The sequence below is a fragment of the Ictidomys tridecemlineatus genome, chromosome 8 (assembly GCF_052094955.1).
Source record: "Ictidomys tridecemlineatus isolate mIctTri1 chromosome 8, mIctTri1.hap1, whole genome shotgun sequence".
In the NCBI taxonomy this organism is placed as follows: domain Eukaryota; kingdom Metazoa; phylum Chordata; class Mammalia; order Rodentia; family Sciuridae; genus Ictidomys; species Ictidomys tridecemlineatus.
Window position 1 is genome coordinate 111,262,074 of NC_135484.1, and position 15,644 is coordinate 111,277,717.

At 50.5% G+C, this 15,644-nt stretch overlaps 1 protein-coding gene across 4 annotated transcripts in view; it reads right to left on the reverse strand.

Moving 5' to 3' along the window:
* Nucleotides 1-15,644, reverse strand: part of Daam2 (dishevelled associated activator of morphogenesis 2) — a 122,435-nt gene that overhangs the window by 54,063 nt on the left and 52,728 nt on the right. For all 4 annotated transcript variants that reach the window (XM_078020068.1, XM_005318727.4, XM_021721931.3 and 1 more), the window contains exons 2-3: nt 5,339-5,560; nt 672-761 (exon numbers count right to left, since the gene is read on the reverse strand). In XM_078020068.1, coding sequence (XP_077876194.1) covers nt 672-761; nt 5,339-5,506 — 258 coding nt within the window. In that variant the 5' untranslated portion in view covers nt 5,507-5,560. The remainder of the gene's footprint in view (nt 1-671; nt 762-5,338; nt 5,561-15,644) is intronic.

Below are 15,644 nucleotides of genomic sequence, written 5' to 3' on the forward strand. Positions count from 1 at the left end.
ATGATAAGGTCAGCCTGGCTCAATATGGAGCCCTGGGATGGGACAAATATCCTGACCAGGAAGAGTAAACTAAGAGCTATGAATGGGCATGGGGAGTGGAAAGAGGGTCAGCTCAGACCCCACCTGGACCTGCCTGTGTTCTCCAGGGGATGGAGGAGTATCCAGATCCTCACCCCAAATACCCCTACTCTGAGGTTGGGAAAAGGAGCCGAAACTGCAGTCTGAAAAATGGAGGGAGGGGAGAAAAGTGAACCAAGAAAAGAAAAATAGAAAGGAAAAGAAACAGAAAAGCTAAAATAAAGGAGACAAGAGAGATTAGGAGAGGAGGAGATGAACCGAGGGGCTGCAGAGCCGGAGGAGAGAACGCTGGGAAGCAGAAAGAGGGGAAACCCAATGCAGCCTGGCACTGGCCTTTATAGGGAGGGCAACAGGCAAGACACCCACAGCTTCTTTAAAGGAAAAAAGGAAGGACGACCGTGAGGAGACCAAGGACGGACATGTGACCCAAGCCTTTTTTTTTTTTTTTTCTGTTTTTGCCTGTTGTTCCTCCCACACCTAGAAGGGCGCTAGCTCATGAGACTATCTGTGGAACAAATGTTTGACTAAGGCATCAAGAGCTGGCCCTGGCTGTGGCCCCGGGATGCGGCTGGAAAGGTGAGAAAGGGGGTCACCTTCTTCTTGCTGCAGTAGATCTGCCATTTCTTCTCGGGAGGCAGTGCAAACACAGCCTCCCGGTTTTTGTCTGTGAGATCCAATTCATCCTGCAAAGGCAATAAGAAAAATCATGTCTGAAACCCAGCGGTGGTTGAGAGTAGAATATTCAGGCCTACCGGAAATCAGAAGGCCCCCAAACCTATGCCTTGGCCTACTATCTTTCTCCCAAAGAACACCAAAGATAAGAAGGGGAATTTCTTCCCTATCCCTTGTTCCAACCCAGCCTGTACTTCTACTCAAACTCCCTTACTTCCTGTCCACCCCTGGCTTATCTGGACAAGTCCATTCTCCTCCTCCAGCTCACCCCATTTCCTGCTCTTCGCTGGCCCTACTTTGAAGCTCCCTAATCCTCTTGTCCAGGGTTTCGGGTCTTCCTACCCAGAGCCTTCCTATACTTGCCAACAACACAGGACAAGGCTGGACAAAGAGAGGGGCCGTTTACAGAGCAAGTCCTGCCTCTCTCTCAGATGCTTGCCCTGTTCTTCAAATCTACTGCCTTTTGAGTCTCTCCCCCAGAAAACCTCTGGCTTTCCCAACCTCCATGCGGGTTCCAGCAGGGGCCCAGGAGAGCAGATGAGGACAAGGGGCTGAGCAGAGGGCAAGCTACATCAAGGGCAGCCTTGATCCCCCTCCCCTGGAGGGAGTGCCCGCTAGAAGCAGCCTCTCCACCACAGGGGCTGTCCGTGCACAAGGCTGGGGCCTCCTCCAGGTGGGCCCACCATTTCTGGAAAGTAGAACTGGAAGCTTCTGCAGTTGTCACATTTGGGGGTTACTCTGTAGTAGTTTGGGTGAGTTTAGAGATTTGCTATGGTGGGTGGTCCCTACAAAAGTTCTTTTTGAAGTTTCTTTTCCTATAATTCATCAGCAACCCCAGGGCTCATCAAAGATAACAGTTAACAGGCTACTGGGAACATGGTGTGCTATTCAATGAAATTGTGCACATTTTAAAAATCAAAAACAAAACTCATAAGAGGACAACAAAGCATAATACTACTAAATACACTTGATATTTTCAAATGCAACCGTGAAAGCAAAACCAAGGTAGTTTAAGGGTCTTAAATCTCAACATCTACAACCGTTTCTGGATACTTCCATTCAAGGGAAAAACAATTAAGACTTTCCTTCTTCTAGACCAGAACTATCAATAGGAATATAATATGGGCAATATAGATTTTAAACATGTTCTAGCCACATTAAAAATTTAAGACAAAATAAGTGAAGTTAACTCAAATACATTTTTGAGCCAATACACCTAAAACATGACTGTTTCAACAGGTATTTGATGTAAAAATTTATCAGTAAAATATTTTATATTCCTTTCTCAAATTAAGTGTTCAAAATCCAGTATGGATTTTCCTTGATATTTCATGCCGTTCAGACCAGTCAGTGGCTGCATGTGGCCTGTGGCTGTCATCTGGATGGTGCGTGCGTACAATGAGAATGTGAAATAATGCCCATCAGTTCACCTGCTTTGGGAACTAACGACTTTTGCAGATTTAGTGTCAAACAAAGTTTGACACCTAGAAGGGTTCTCTCCATATCCCAGAAATGTCCTTGGTCAAAGGGAGGAGGCAGGGGATTAGCAAGGATGATGGAATGTGATGGACATCATTATCCAAAGTACAGGTAGGAAGACAAGAATTGGGTGTCAACCTACTTTATATACAGAGATATGAAAAATTGTGGTCTATATGTGTAATAAGAATTGTAATGCAAAAGAAGTTCATGTATAAAGACATGAATTGGTGTGAACATACTTTATATACAAAGATATGAAAAACTGTGCTCTATATGTGTAATAAGAATTGTATTTAAAAAAATAAAGTCAATAAAAGAAAAAAATCATCAGAACCCTGTTTGAGGTTTCCTTTCCACCGTCAGGATCAGAAACCAAAGAAAAATGACACTCGCATGTACCTAACCTGACATTTTCCAGCACAAACTCAGCCCTTCTTCAAATCTGTTCCTCTTCTTAGACAGCCCTTCCTCTTCTTACCAACCATGCTAAGGACCGTGTTATGACTCCCGCGGCGCAACGGCGGCTTCCTCTAGCGAGCCTTCTCTGACCTTCCCCGGTAGGAACCATCGCTCCCTTCCTGGATTACATCTGGTCTTGCATTCTGGGTATTCAGGCACTTGCCAGCAGTCTCCATTTCTCCATCAATGGGCATCTCTTGGCCATTCTGCTCAGCCCAGGAAGCATGGGACTTTGCTGACGTCTCCCTCCTTATGGAACCTGTTCTGTGGTCCCTTCAGCAGTCACACTCTCAGGCAGTCCCATGCACTTCATTTTACGTTTCTACTCAGGCTCCCTTGATGATGTCTCTTCTGTCTTCAAAAGCTTGAGACATGGTACAGTGTTCTTCTCTGTTCTCCCTCCGTCCTTCACATTCATTCCCAAGGACTTGGTTATTAGGCCAACACCTCATAGACCTATTCCTCCAGCCCACCAGCTTCCTGAGCTGCAGACCCTGAGACCCAGCTGACTCCAGTACTTTTCCCTTTGGTGATCTTCAGGTTTCTCATACACTTAAGTCACATTACCATGTGCCAGGCACTGTTGAAAGTGCTATTATTCATTTATTTGAATCATGCAACAACCCATTTTACAGATTAGCAAACTGAAGCATAGAGAGAAAAGCAAATTGAATTCGTCATCTCAGTCCCCAAAGCTTGAGCCTTCTCCTGTATATCTGTCCTGTGCAGGGCCCCAGCACCCACCCAGCTCCTCATCTCAGCAGCCTGGGTGTCCATGATTCCTGCCTTTTACCCGTCCTTCTAAATCCCTCCTAAATCTGCCATTCTCCTTCCTCATGATACTTTGGTCCAAACCACCACTGCCTCTAGCCTGGTGGCCTACAACAGCCCCCTAATGATCAGCACAAGCCCCTTCTTCAGCAGATACCCTGAATAGTCTTTTAAGAAAGCAGATGGATCACCTCAAAACCTCCGGTGGATTTCCACTGGGGCTCAACCTGGTGGATTTCCTAGGATTCCCTAGAATTCAGCCCCAAATTCTTAGTTGTTCTGACTTTTGCTGTGCTTCCCAAAAGGACTTAGCTCTATTTTAACCTGAAACTCTCACTTAGGCTGTTTCTTCTTCAAAGGAGCCTCTATTCTACCTCCCCATCCACTTATCTAACCCCACTTGGCTTTGGGGTCTCAATGGAAATGTCGATGCTTCACGGAGGCCATTGTGACCTCCCTGTCTAGACTAAAGCTCCCACGGCCCCCCGAGGGCTCCCTGCCCTGGCTTCCCACTCTGTCACTGCTTTCCAGACCAGTATTCCCAGGATGACTTCCCCTTCTGGATGCAGGGCCCTGTCTGTCAGACCAACTCTAAATACCTGGGATCCTGCAGGGCCCAGAGCATGGCAGTCTCTCTAAGAAAAGGCTTTTCATTTGTTTTGACGGATACCTGACACCCATCCCCTTGCAGGCGAGCCTTGTCCAAGTCACCCTTGCTTTTGCTAAAGTACCTTGTGAGGATCCTGCCCACCCAAGATGCTAGGTAAATACTTGTTGGACAAAAAGGGTCAAAAGGAGAACAATTCTTGTCACATTCTTTCCAAACTTACATTAGGAAAACATCCCTAATATCAGTCAGACTCCAAACACTATTTACACTAGCAAATGATTGTTCCCCGATCCTATTCTGGAGAAAGGAATAAATCTGGAAACAGTGAGTTTTACTGAGGTGAGAAGGAGGCTGGACACATTTTTCAGATAACCCAGAGGGTCTCATGTGTGGGACTGGATTGCCTCCACCAGCCTTATCTCGTAGCAAAAGCATGTGTAAGTCACATTCCAAACCACCTGTACCATTTTTCTATGTCTTGACTACTGGCCAGCCATGAGCATAAGGAACCAAGAGCTAGTGGCAGAGCAACTGGGCTTCAGGCCCTGAGTCAGGATTCAGGCCCAGGCCTCCCTGATGTGCAGGCTTTGGTTCATCATGGAACCTCACAAAGGAATGGTGCTCCCATCCTCTTCCATCTCTGTGTGGTCATCCTCACAATGTCAGGCTGAGCCTCTGGTCTGGAGGGGCACCGCCAGGGGTCAGGAAGGTCTGGTGCCAATGTGAAGGAATGACACCTGTGGTTAACCCAACTGGATGTAGGGCTTAGTCATCCCAGACCTGAATCAGATCCTGGGTGTGATATAGACTCCTCTACCTCCATATTTTTGCCACTCACAGCCTGTTCCAAGGTGCCCAGTTTTGCCTAAAGAATCCCACTCTGTCCTTTCTCCTCTCCTGAGGTCAAGAGGCCCAGAGGAAACTCCAGAAAGCAGAAGAGAGAAAGGTATTGAGGATTCTGATGTTCTCTGACACTCTTCACTGCCTAATTTCACAAAAACTAGGATCTGCTCCATTCTATGACAGCCCAACTCCTGCCATGTGACTGAGAATTCCCAGGGAATAGGAGGTGGGTCTCTTCTTCTGGGGACCATTGCATGGTGCCCACCCCAGTGAGAGACTTTTTCCGCATTGCTGAAATGTTATGGGGTACTGCCTCAGTCCCAAGAGGACCCTTGAGAGGTGGAGACCCGGCTCATGGACTCTCACTCTGTTCCACTCTGCTTGTCCATCTCCCCCGCTGTCATCTGCCCCTCACCCACTTACCACCAGCTCTGCGAAGCACACGTTAAGCTCTTCCGGGTTGGGGATGGGGCTGCTGAACTCCATGTACTGCAGAGGGTGGTTGTCCCGGAGGTTGATCTCAGGGAGGTCACTGCCCCCAAAGCAGCACAGGAAGCCCAGGCCATGGCGGCTCCTCTTGCGGGGGGCCATGGTCACTTTAGGCCGGGGTTGTCAGCAGGCAGATGCTCAGGTCCTCATCACGATCTAGGAAGCAAGACAGACAGCATCGGCAATCAGGCATGTCGGTCAGGCAGGTGGGGGCAGAGGTCACTCTGCCTTCAGAATCCTTGTCCCTCAGGCTGCCAGGTGCTCACAGCCAATAGCCAAGGCTGCCTCCCTTTCCCCCCCTGCCTCTGTTTCTTCCAGCTCCTTCCACCTGGAGGCATTTATATGTCCTTCCTACCGTGCCCAAGTGTTTTCTGCCACAGACACTTTCACATCCCTCTCTTTGCCCCTAGAGGAGGGAATGTGACTTCGAGGTGCTCAGAGCTAGCACTCAGCTACCCTCTCTCCATGACTGTGTAGACAGGACCCGATTCCCCTCCTTCTGCAAGATCGGTTTCCAAGAGGGTTCACTCACTCGACTTGCTGCAGGACCTGGGGGTAACTGATTTAAAAGCACCATCCAATAGGGAGGGAAGGGTGGAGGTGGGCTGGCAGGGAAAGCCCCAAGGTGACTCTGTGGCACAGCTCCTAGTGCAGAAGCCTCCCACGGACAGAGGACTGGAGGTTCTGACATCTGCTCAGTTTTCTGCCCAGCCTGTTGTACTTGGATAAATGTGAAATAGCAACAAGGCCGAGCTAGATTTTCCCCATCCCATTCTTACAGATCTGAAGTTTTGCAACATAAATATAAGATTATTTCTCTCTGTTGGATGGTATTCATTTCAGGGCGGGGTATCATTTCTTCTTAGCTGTTTCTCCTTGATTCAGATCACTGACTGATTAGAAGGTCTATGGCCATCATCCACATTGTCACTGAACATGTCAACAATGACAAAGACATTCAACCCCATAACACAACCACCTCATCACAGAATGCCAGAGAACTAGTCATTGATACTCTCACGGTTCACTGCTCCAACCAGCTCGAAAGCCACATGACTATGCTTTTATCCAGCCCCCTTTTCTATGATGACAAAATGAAAAAAATTTTCCTAAAACCCTGTGGAACTCAAGGTATGCTAAATCTAGGGCATTCCTCTGCACCAAGCTCTAGAACCTTATCAAAGAAAAAAACAACAAGAGACATGTAGCATAACTTGTTCCTAGTGAACTCAAGATAACTTCTAGAGAACATTGCTTTATTTCTGAACTCTTATCCATGTAATAATTTAATGTAACATCCGGCTTTTCACATAAATCATGATCTATTTTAATTGTCATTCTAGAACTTTTTATTGGCTCTGTTTTTATGTTTTGTTTTGTTTTTACAAAATTTGTGATATGTCTTTTAATGGACCCAGGCAACCCTCAAAAAACACATTGTCTAAGGATATCTTTTAATTATCATGTTGATATTGCCCGTCATGAATACAGCAAAGGCCCCTGGAGGGCAGGGGTCCTGTCTCCTGCTTCTTGACACCCACCCCCACTTCTGTAGCTAATAAAGTACTTGTGCTTAGTTTGTGCTGAGTACATGTCTCTTGGTCAGTTGGGAAATGACCTATGCTCATGGAAAAGGGGGAAAGACGGGTCCTTAATATTCAGTCAGGCGATACTGATTGAAATCTCTGTCACCAGGTGACAAGCCATCAGGAACCTTTTGTAGGGAATGAGAATCAGTCCCAGGGTCTGAAGGTGGGGAGGCAGATGGCAGGGGACAGGCTGGCAGCTGAGGAAAATGTAGAGGAAGGGAGACTTCCACAGGACTTGGTAGCCAGGGCCAAGAGTGTGTGAGACAAAGCCCTGATGGCCAACAGTCAGGCTCCATGTCCTCAGGCAGACAGCAACAGGCTCCAGGGAGGTGCCCTGCCTGTTATGGAGCAGGGGATGACCACGCAGAATACAGACCAGCTCCCCTTTGTCTCCTAAGGCTCTGCAGTGCATCAGCAGCTGGTCAGCTGGACTGCATCATGTAGGGCGTGAGGGTGTGGTGAGGCTGGGTGGCAGCATGGCAGGGCTCTAGGGGGACAGGCTGATGTCTGGGAGGATAGTAGTCCCCTCTTCCTGCCTCACCCACTCAACTTGCCCCATCCAACTCTTGGCTCTTTAGCGCCTAAGCCAGGTTTTTCTGGAAGAATCATGCGCAGGGGTTGGGCTGACCAAACGTTAGACACCCTGGTCCAACCTTATACCTCCTGTTCACAGCCTGACTGCTCTGATTGGTTCTCGTCCAGGCCACACCTGTTATTGAATAGTTTCAACCTCTCCCTAAGCACAGGGAGTGAAGGGGAAAGGTAGACAGGGCCCCTCCAGAGAGAAGTTCCATCCCCCAAGGGCAGGGCCTGTCCCACTCTGGGCACACACATATTTGCCCTTTTAAGGGGCTGCCTGTTTGAGGCTCCCAGGTCTGTTTACGTTCCAAAAGACAACTCCTCTCCCAGAGACGCCCTCTTAAGTCTTTTCCCGCCTCCCCTTCTGGAGGCCCCATCTGAACATCCAAGGCCCAAACCACAGGCTGTCAGCAGGAAGGAGCCTCAGAAAACACGGAGCATCAGGGCACAGCTCGGAGAACCCAAGATCAAAGAGGAAACGTCCTATCTAAGGTCACACAGCTAGAGATAGGGCTGGGATGAAAACCGAGGACACTCCAGCGGCCAGCTGTGTCCAGTCACTGTCCCACCAGAGCTTGTCTTCATCTGTCAATGGACCTTTTTTCTCATCTTGCCTGTAGGCCCCCCAATAACCTCCCTCTGCTAAAGAAGCCAGTCTCTGTAGCTTAGTTTAGAAATATCTCTAGTTTCAGCTGGGTATGGTGGCAAGAGCCTGGAGTTCCAGATACTTGGGAGGCTGAGGCAGGAGGATCACAAGTTCAAAACCAGCCTCAGCAACAAAGGGAGACCCTGCCTTTAAACAAAATGTAAAAAAAGGGCTGGGGATATAGCTCAGTGGTAGACTGCCCCTGGTTCAATCAGTGGAAGGAAGGAAGGAAGGAAGGAAGGAAGGAAGGAAGGAAGGAAGGAAGGAAGGAAGGAAAGAAGGAAGGAAGGAAGAAAAGGAGGGAGGAAAGAGGGGAGGGAGGGAAGGAGGGAGGGAAGGGTGGAAGGGAAGGAGGGAAGGAAGGAAGGGAGAAAGGGAGGGAGAGAAGAGGGGAGGGAGGGAAGGAGGGAGGGAAGGGTGGAAGGGAAGGAGGGAAGGAAGGAAGGGAGAAAGGGAGGGAGAGAAGAGGGGAGGGAGGGAAGGAGGGAGGGAAGGGTGGAAGGGAAGGAGGGAAGGAAGGAAGGGAGAAAGGGAGGGAGAGAAGAGGGGAGGGAGGGAAGGAGGGAGGGAAGGGTGGAAGGGAAGGAGGGAAGGAAGGAAGGGAGAAAGGGAGGGAGAGAAGAGGGGAGGGAGGGAAGGAGGGAGGGAAGGGTGGAAGGGAAGGAGGGAAGGAAGGAAGGGAGAAAGGGAGGGAGAGAAGAATGATGGGAGGGAAGGAGGGAAGAAGGGAAGGGTGGAAGGAAGGAAGGAAGGCCTGCCTCTAGTCTCAAGACCCCTCTAAGAGGAGCAGAGACTAAGGGAGATCCCAAAGGCCACCAGCCTCTCCTCCATCTGTAGGAACCACTTTTATCTTCCAAAGCCTGACTTCTCACCTGCCCTGCTCTAACCCCCCTTCACTCCAGCTTCCTGGTTGCAGAGGTAGGCACAGAGGCAGGCACGGTCAGACAGACGGGGCTGGGACTCCTGACCTCACCTTTCTGCCTGGTGACCTTGATCATGACTCTTAGCTTCTGAGGACCTCGGGTTGCTCCTCTGTGATACCAAAATAATCACAGCAACTTCCTGTTTGGGTTTTGGTGGGGAGTCTATGAAGCAATGGAAGTAAAAAGCCTGGAAAAGCTGGCCACTCACCAGGTAAAGATCAGACTGCTGCTGGGGCTTCGCTGTCAGTGTCACCAGCAAGGCAAGGCTGCCCTGCCCGGAGCTGCAGCTCTTCCTTCTCCAGGCCGAGGTACCCGGGCCTGGCCTTGTAGGAATTGGCCCAGCCAGATTTAAGAAGTCACCACCAGCGGTGCCTTCCGTAAATGGGAAATCTAGGCCAGAGTGGGGCTCCTTGTGGGGCTCTGAGTTCTCTCTTATTAGAAACGTATGCACAGCAGTGACAAATGCTGGAGGTGATAGATAGCCCTATTGCCCTGATTTGATCATTGCATCAGGCATACAGGCATCAAAACATCGTACTGGACCCCCCAAAAAAATGTACAATTAGGGGCTGGGGCTCAGCAGTAGAGCATTCGCCTGGCATGCGTGAGGCACTGGGTTCAATCCTCAGCACCATGTGAAAATAAATAAAATAAAATAAAATATTGTGTCCAGCTACAATTAAAAAAACACATATTTTAAAAATGTACATTTATTATTGTATCCATTAAAAATAAAATTTTAAAAAGCAAGAAAAGAAGGAAAGGGAGGAGGGAGAAAAAAAAAATCCTGGTCCTGACCCTGGAGGGAGTAGGAAAGGCCAAGTGGCCAGTTTTGTCTCTGCAAAAGCCCTTTGGGAACAGGTACAATGGCAGTTTCCACCTCAGAGTAGAATTGAGAAGCAACAGAAGAAAACAGAAGGGAACTCGGGGGACTGGAACTCAGGCAGGGGGTGGGTTGGGGGGATTTAACCCACCTCCACTCGTCACCCCTTTTCTCTCTGTGAAAAATTCCTGGCGCTGACAGCTCCCTGCCCTCCACATCCTGCCTCCTTGCTCCCTCCCTTCTTCCTGTGGGGACAAGGTCTTCTCAGGACTGTCAGCCCCCTAAACCACCAGCCATCTGTCCAGCGCCTCCTGTGAGGTCTGTGAGCTCCCCTGAAGGGTCTCCTTCACTCCTGTGACCCCTGTCACGGCCCTCTCCCACACCGTGCAGAGACAAGGACCGGTCCCATCTGTCATTAGCAGTCATGAGTCAGGGGAAGATGGTGTTCTCTTTGGGACTCAGTTTCCTCTCTGCACAACGCTGGCTTTTGGTAAAGTCATTCAAGGATCCTAGAAGCCTTGGCCCTTCCCACTGTCCCATTCCCAATGGACTCTCCTCAAACTGAACTGAGCACTGCCCCACACTCCACCCCAGGACAGGAAGGACTCCTAACTCGATCTCGTTCATCCTACTTAGCCTGCAAAGATGAAAAGCCTGATCCTTACCCCAAGCCACCCCACATACCAGTTTTTACATTTGGGATTTACCAGATCATTCATGCTTATTCTTCAGAAAGTGCTGATTAATGCTAATACTTCAGAGTTTGTTATGTGCCAGACACTGGGCTGTACCTACATTTTAGCCCACAAGTGTCTGAGATAGGTGGTTTCATTTAAAGAAGTAATTAACAGAAAAAGAACAACAAAATCTCTGGTTCAAGAGAGGTTAAATCACTTGCATCGCCACACTGAGAGCTAATGACATAGTGAGGATTCGAACCCAGGACTGTACAACTCTAGATTGGTAAACTATTAAACAGTAGGACAAGGAAACATGTCCAATACCCCAGGCTGAGATCTACTCAGAGTTTTCCCAAGTATTCTGCAGATTCTGATTCACTAACTCAGATTCTGCATTTCCTGGGAGCTGGGCCAGGTGTTTTGTGGCTCTGCTATCTCACCGCAGCTTCACAGTGGCCTTGGGAGGTGGTTATGATTACAATCCCCCCTCACAGTTGATTTGGTGTTGGGTCTTTAGGAGCTGTGACAGTTTGGTCAACAACACCCAGCTGCTCAGAGACAGAGCTAGGACTCCAAGTCCAGTGCTCCTGTCACAACCAACGCTGATTCATAAGCCCCTTTGTTAGCTTATTGCTGTGACCAAAAAATACGATAACAAACTTAGAGAAGGAAAGATTTACTCTGGCTCACAATTGTAGAGGTCTCAGTCCGTGGTCAGCCGACTCATTGCCCTGGGCCTGAGGTGAGGCAGAACATCATGGTGGCAGGGTGTGGTGGAGGAAAGCTGCTCAGCTGCTGGTGGCCAGGAAGCAGAGAGGGCAGGGGGTGGAGAGTCCAGGGACTAGATAAACCCCTCCAGGGCCCGCCCCAGTGACCTCCTACCTCCCACTAGATCCCACCTTCCAGTTGTTCATCCAGCTGTCAGTGGTTCCATCTGCTGATGAGGTCACAGCCCTCATGATCCACTCTTGCCTCAATGCCCCACCTCCAAGCCCTGCTGCACTGGGGACCATGCTTTCAACACACGAGCTTTTGGGGACAATCCAGATCCAGACCCTGACGAATCCTTTAGTTCTTTTGGTTGATGTTGTGGCTTTGGGGCATTCAAAGTGCCTTCTCTTGTCCCCTTCCCCCCTTCCTCACTTGAGGGTAACAGGGCAAGGACACGCTCCTGACTCTCTCTGCTTGGCCTCCTCCACAGTGCCTCCCAGAGGCCAGGCACGGGAACGACCACTGCCTGCATTACCTCCTTAATCCCCTCAACTCTTCACCAACATCACTGACCACCATCGTCAAGACTCCCAAAGGCCAGGCGACTTGCCCAAGGACCAAGCCCTGTAAGTGGGGAGGCTGAGTTTCAGGCAGTAGTGTCCCCTTCACACACACCTGCTTTCAACCAGCCTCTGTCCCAAGTGCTAGATACCGACCTCGGTGATGAGATTGCAGGGCAAACAGGCCCTCCCTCAAGGAGGTCCCCTCCTATCGGGAGAGTCAGGGACACGAAGGCAGTGACAGGACGGAAGGTAGAGAGAGGAGTTGGGGTGGCACTGTGCGGGGGGACCTTGCTCAGCCTGGGGGTGGTGAGGGGGAAGTCAGAGCAGGCTCCCAGGAGGTGACATTGGGCCAATCTTACAAGAGATGAAAGAATTGAGGAGGGGTGCTAGGGATGGCACAGGTGTCCCAGAGAGGGGACCAGCACGGGCTAAGGATGGAGGGAAGACCAGCATGGCACTGAGTGGGCCAGAGTCCTGGGTGGTGGCTGTGTCCCTTTGTAGCTCAGTCCACAGGCAAAGGGAACTGGGGGGCAACACCCTGGTTTGCGGCCACAGCTGAAGGCATCCAGGGAGCCTGCTTCTCTGCCTTCCTCTCTCCACCAGGTCCCCTGAGGCTGGGCCCAGAGCCTCCCTGAGCCCTTGCTTGAAGCAGAAGGAATGAAAACCATTTCCTGTTCCTCAGGCAGAGAAGCTTCCTGTCATTGGCCCTTGTGTGCCCTGAGGAGTCACCTAAGAAGTGGCCCAGGCCCAGGTTACCCTGTGTCTGGCCCCCCACAGCAGGGAAGTGGCTTTTCCATCCCAGGTGACATGTTAGGCCCTCTGTCCACCTACACCACACCTGCTCCCACCCCAAGCATCTGAAGACCATCCCCCTGTGCTCTGTGAGCAACAAACTGGCCTGGGTCCCTCATAACCTCCTTACACCCACTTCCGTCCTGAAACCACTTGCCATGAGCTTAAACTATGTGATTTCAGACAAGTTACTTAGCCTCTCTGAGCCTCAGTTTCCTCATCTGTAAAATGGAGGAAATAATCAGAGCGCATACTGCATTGGGTTGCCGTGAGGACTGAATTGGTTAACATTTATAAACCACCTAGAGTAATTGCCTCGTAGAAGTTGATGTTGTTAAAAGCCACAGAGAAACTGCAAAGATGCCTGAGTGTTGACTTATATGTTTCAAAAAGTTTATATATGAATGAGTTTTATATAACATTACAAGGGTTGGCCTAGACTACCGGAGCCAAAGCCAGACCGCAGACCGTCTTTGTAAATACGGCTTTAGTGGCGGACAGCCATGCTCCTTGGTGTAAGTATTGACTGAGGCTATTTTAAAGCAACAGAGACCACATGGCTCACAAAGCCAAAAATACTTACTACCTGGCCTGTCGCAGAAACACCCTGCCAGTCACTGTGCTAGTAGGTTGATTCCTGTGTCATTGACAATATCTAATTATCTTTCATCTACATCAACATCCATTTGGTTTGACTTAATATGTCACACTGGCCTGTCCCTTGTCCTTGACTGACCCACTGAACCGGGAAAGCTGTGCTCAAGCCTAGGGATTCGGATCACAGTAAAGTTACAATTGCTGGTGCACCACCCAGGATGTGTTCATCTGGGAATCTGGCCTCCTCTTTCTACGGTGGAGGGAATCCGAGGGTCAGAGAGATGTTAAGAGGGAGCCCAGGACTCAACCCAGGCCTCAGACCTCAGCTGTGTCTGGTTCCGGGAGCCCAGTCCCATGACATCCCTGCCAGGCAGCCCTCGGAGGCCTCAGGGAGGCTCCGAGTCATTGGACCTGCAGGCTGAGCCTCCTGCAGGGCTGGGGAGGGGGCGGGGACACTTCAGAAAATAAGCAAGCTCTCTTTGCAGGCCTGGGGGAGCTATTTTTAGCAGTCACCTAAATGAGAGTTTGCCCCCGGGCTCTGGGAAAGGCAAAGAAAGCAACAGTAAATGTTCTCGGCCTAAAAGTCCCCTCTGTGTTGGCCAAGGGTTGGGAGGCAGAGAGACTGAGGAGAACAGGGATCCTGCCGGGAAAGGCACAGCCGGAAGTCCCTCCCAGTGACTTGTCCTGACGTGGGGTGAGGGAGGAGTTGTGGGTTTTCCCCTCAGTTTTCTCATTTTGAGAAACTATAAAGAGAGCGTAGGATCTGCTGTCTCCCAAGGCAGCAGAAACAGGAGATGGTGACTCTCGAAGGTCATGGTCAAGCTTTCATTCATTCAATCGGCCACCCCCCCCCCCCGCCCCCCCCCCCCCCCCCCGCCGCCCACCATGTACAAAACAGTTTTCTGGGTGTTTTAGATGAAGCAAACATCAAACGTGACCATCCTATAGTCTTGTCATCTACCCCTATAGTCCTGTTAGGGAGGCATGTCTGCAAACAACCAGGACATGAGGGAGGAGGGGAGGGGCCACGCCAGCCCTGGGACTGCAGGGAGGGACGTGACTCCAGGCTGGGGTGATGTGGAGTACTCACCAGACGAGGTAGCACTGAAGCTGGGCCACAGAGGAGAAGGTGGGAACACGGCAATGGGGGTCCAAGAGGGTATTCTCAACAAAGGCCGTGCCAGAACGAGGACCTGGCACCAACCATGTCCCCAGGTGAGCAAGGGGCAAGGGAAGTCACTCTTTCTAGGCTGCAATGTAGGATTCAAAGAAATGCACTTGACAACAAGACGAGGGCCAGATGAAGGAAAGACTTGAGTGCTGGGCCTTCAATGGTCGGTGTCTGTCGTGTGGCTGAATAGCTCATTGACTTTTAGAAGAAAGAATCTGTGGGGTCTGATCGGAGCTGATATTGGCCAGGCATTCCTGGTGGCAGCACATGGGGTGGATTAGAGGCAGGAGAAGCAGACAAGTGAGAGAGTCAGTGGCCACTCTGTCCATTGGAATGAAAGTTAATGAGATCCTGAAAGGCCCCCAATAGAGAGGAAGGAATGGTGTCGGAGGTGTCCTGGAGGAGGGTAAGGAGGGAGACGCTGGCATGGGTGCAAGATAAGGGGACCTTGGCAAGACATGTACTGGGCACGTAAAACAAGGAGTTGGCTGAGAGTGATGGGTGTGGGGAGCTCTGTGGGTGACAGCTGCGATCTGAGAGAAGAAGGAGTTTCGACACCCAAGATCTGCTGCCCACTCCAGCTGGCCAAAGAGGAACCAGCCTCCACCGTGCAACCCTCTGCCTCCAGGAAGCCAACCGCTCCTCCAGTGCCCGCACAGGGGACTGTCAGAAGTGAAGTGGTGCAGAGGAAATGGCACCCAGCTTCCTCCGTCGCTCTATACCTCGGTCTCCCACTAGAGAGTCCCACTGTGCTGAGAGCCCAGCACCACCCCACAGCCTGGCCATGAGAAACCCACTGGCCACTCCTTCTGGTACTCTTCCTCTGTGGTCCCAGGACAAAAGGCAGTCTGTCATTCATGAGGGAGGGACCCCTCAGATCCTGATGGGAAGCCTGTCCTGGGACCCAGTTGGGCCTGTGCACAAGGGCCCTGGGCTGTCACCTCCAGCTCATGCTGTGCTCTTACACTCCAGCTCGATCGCTCCTCTCAGCATCCTGCATTCACACCAGAAAAGACTGTGCCTGTGCCCTGGGGCTGGCTAGACAGAAATCCTGGACCATAGGTACTTCTACCTGCTTAGGGGTGCAGTTGGGAGGGGACGGGGGGGCATGTAAGCTAAGCTGTCTCCTAGAAGACAAATGTGGTTGCACACGTAGCTCCAAGGTG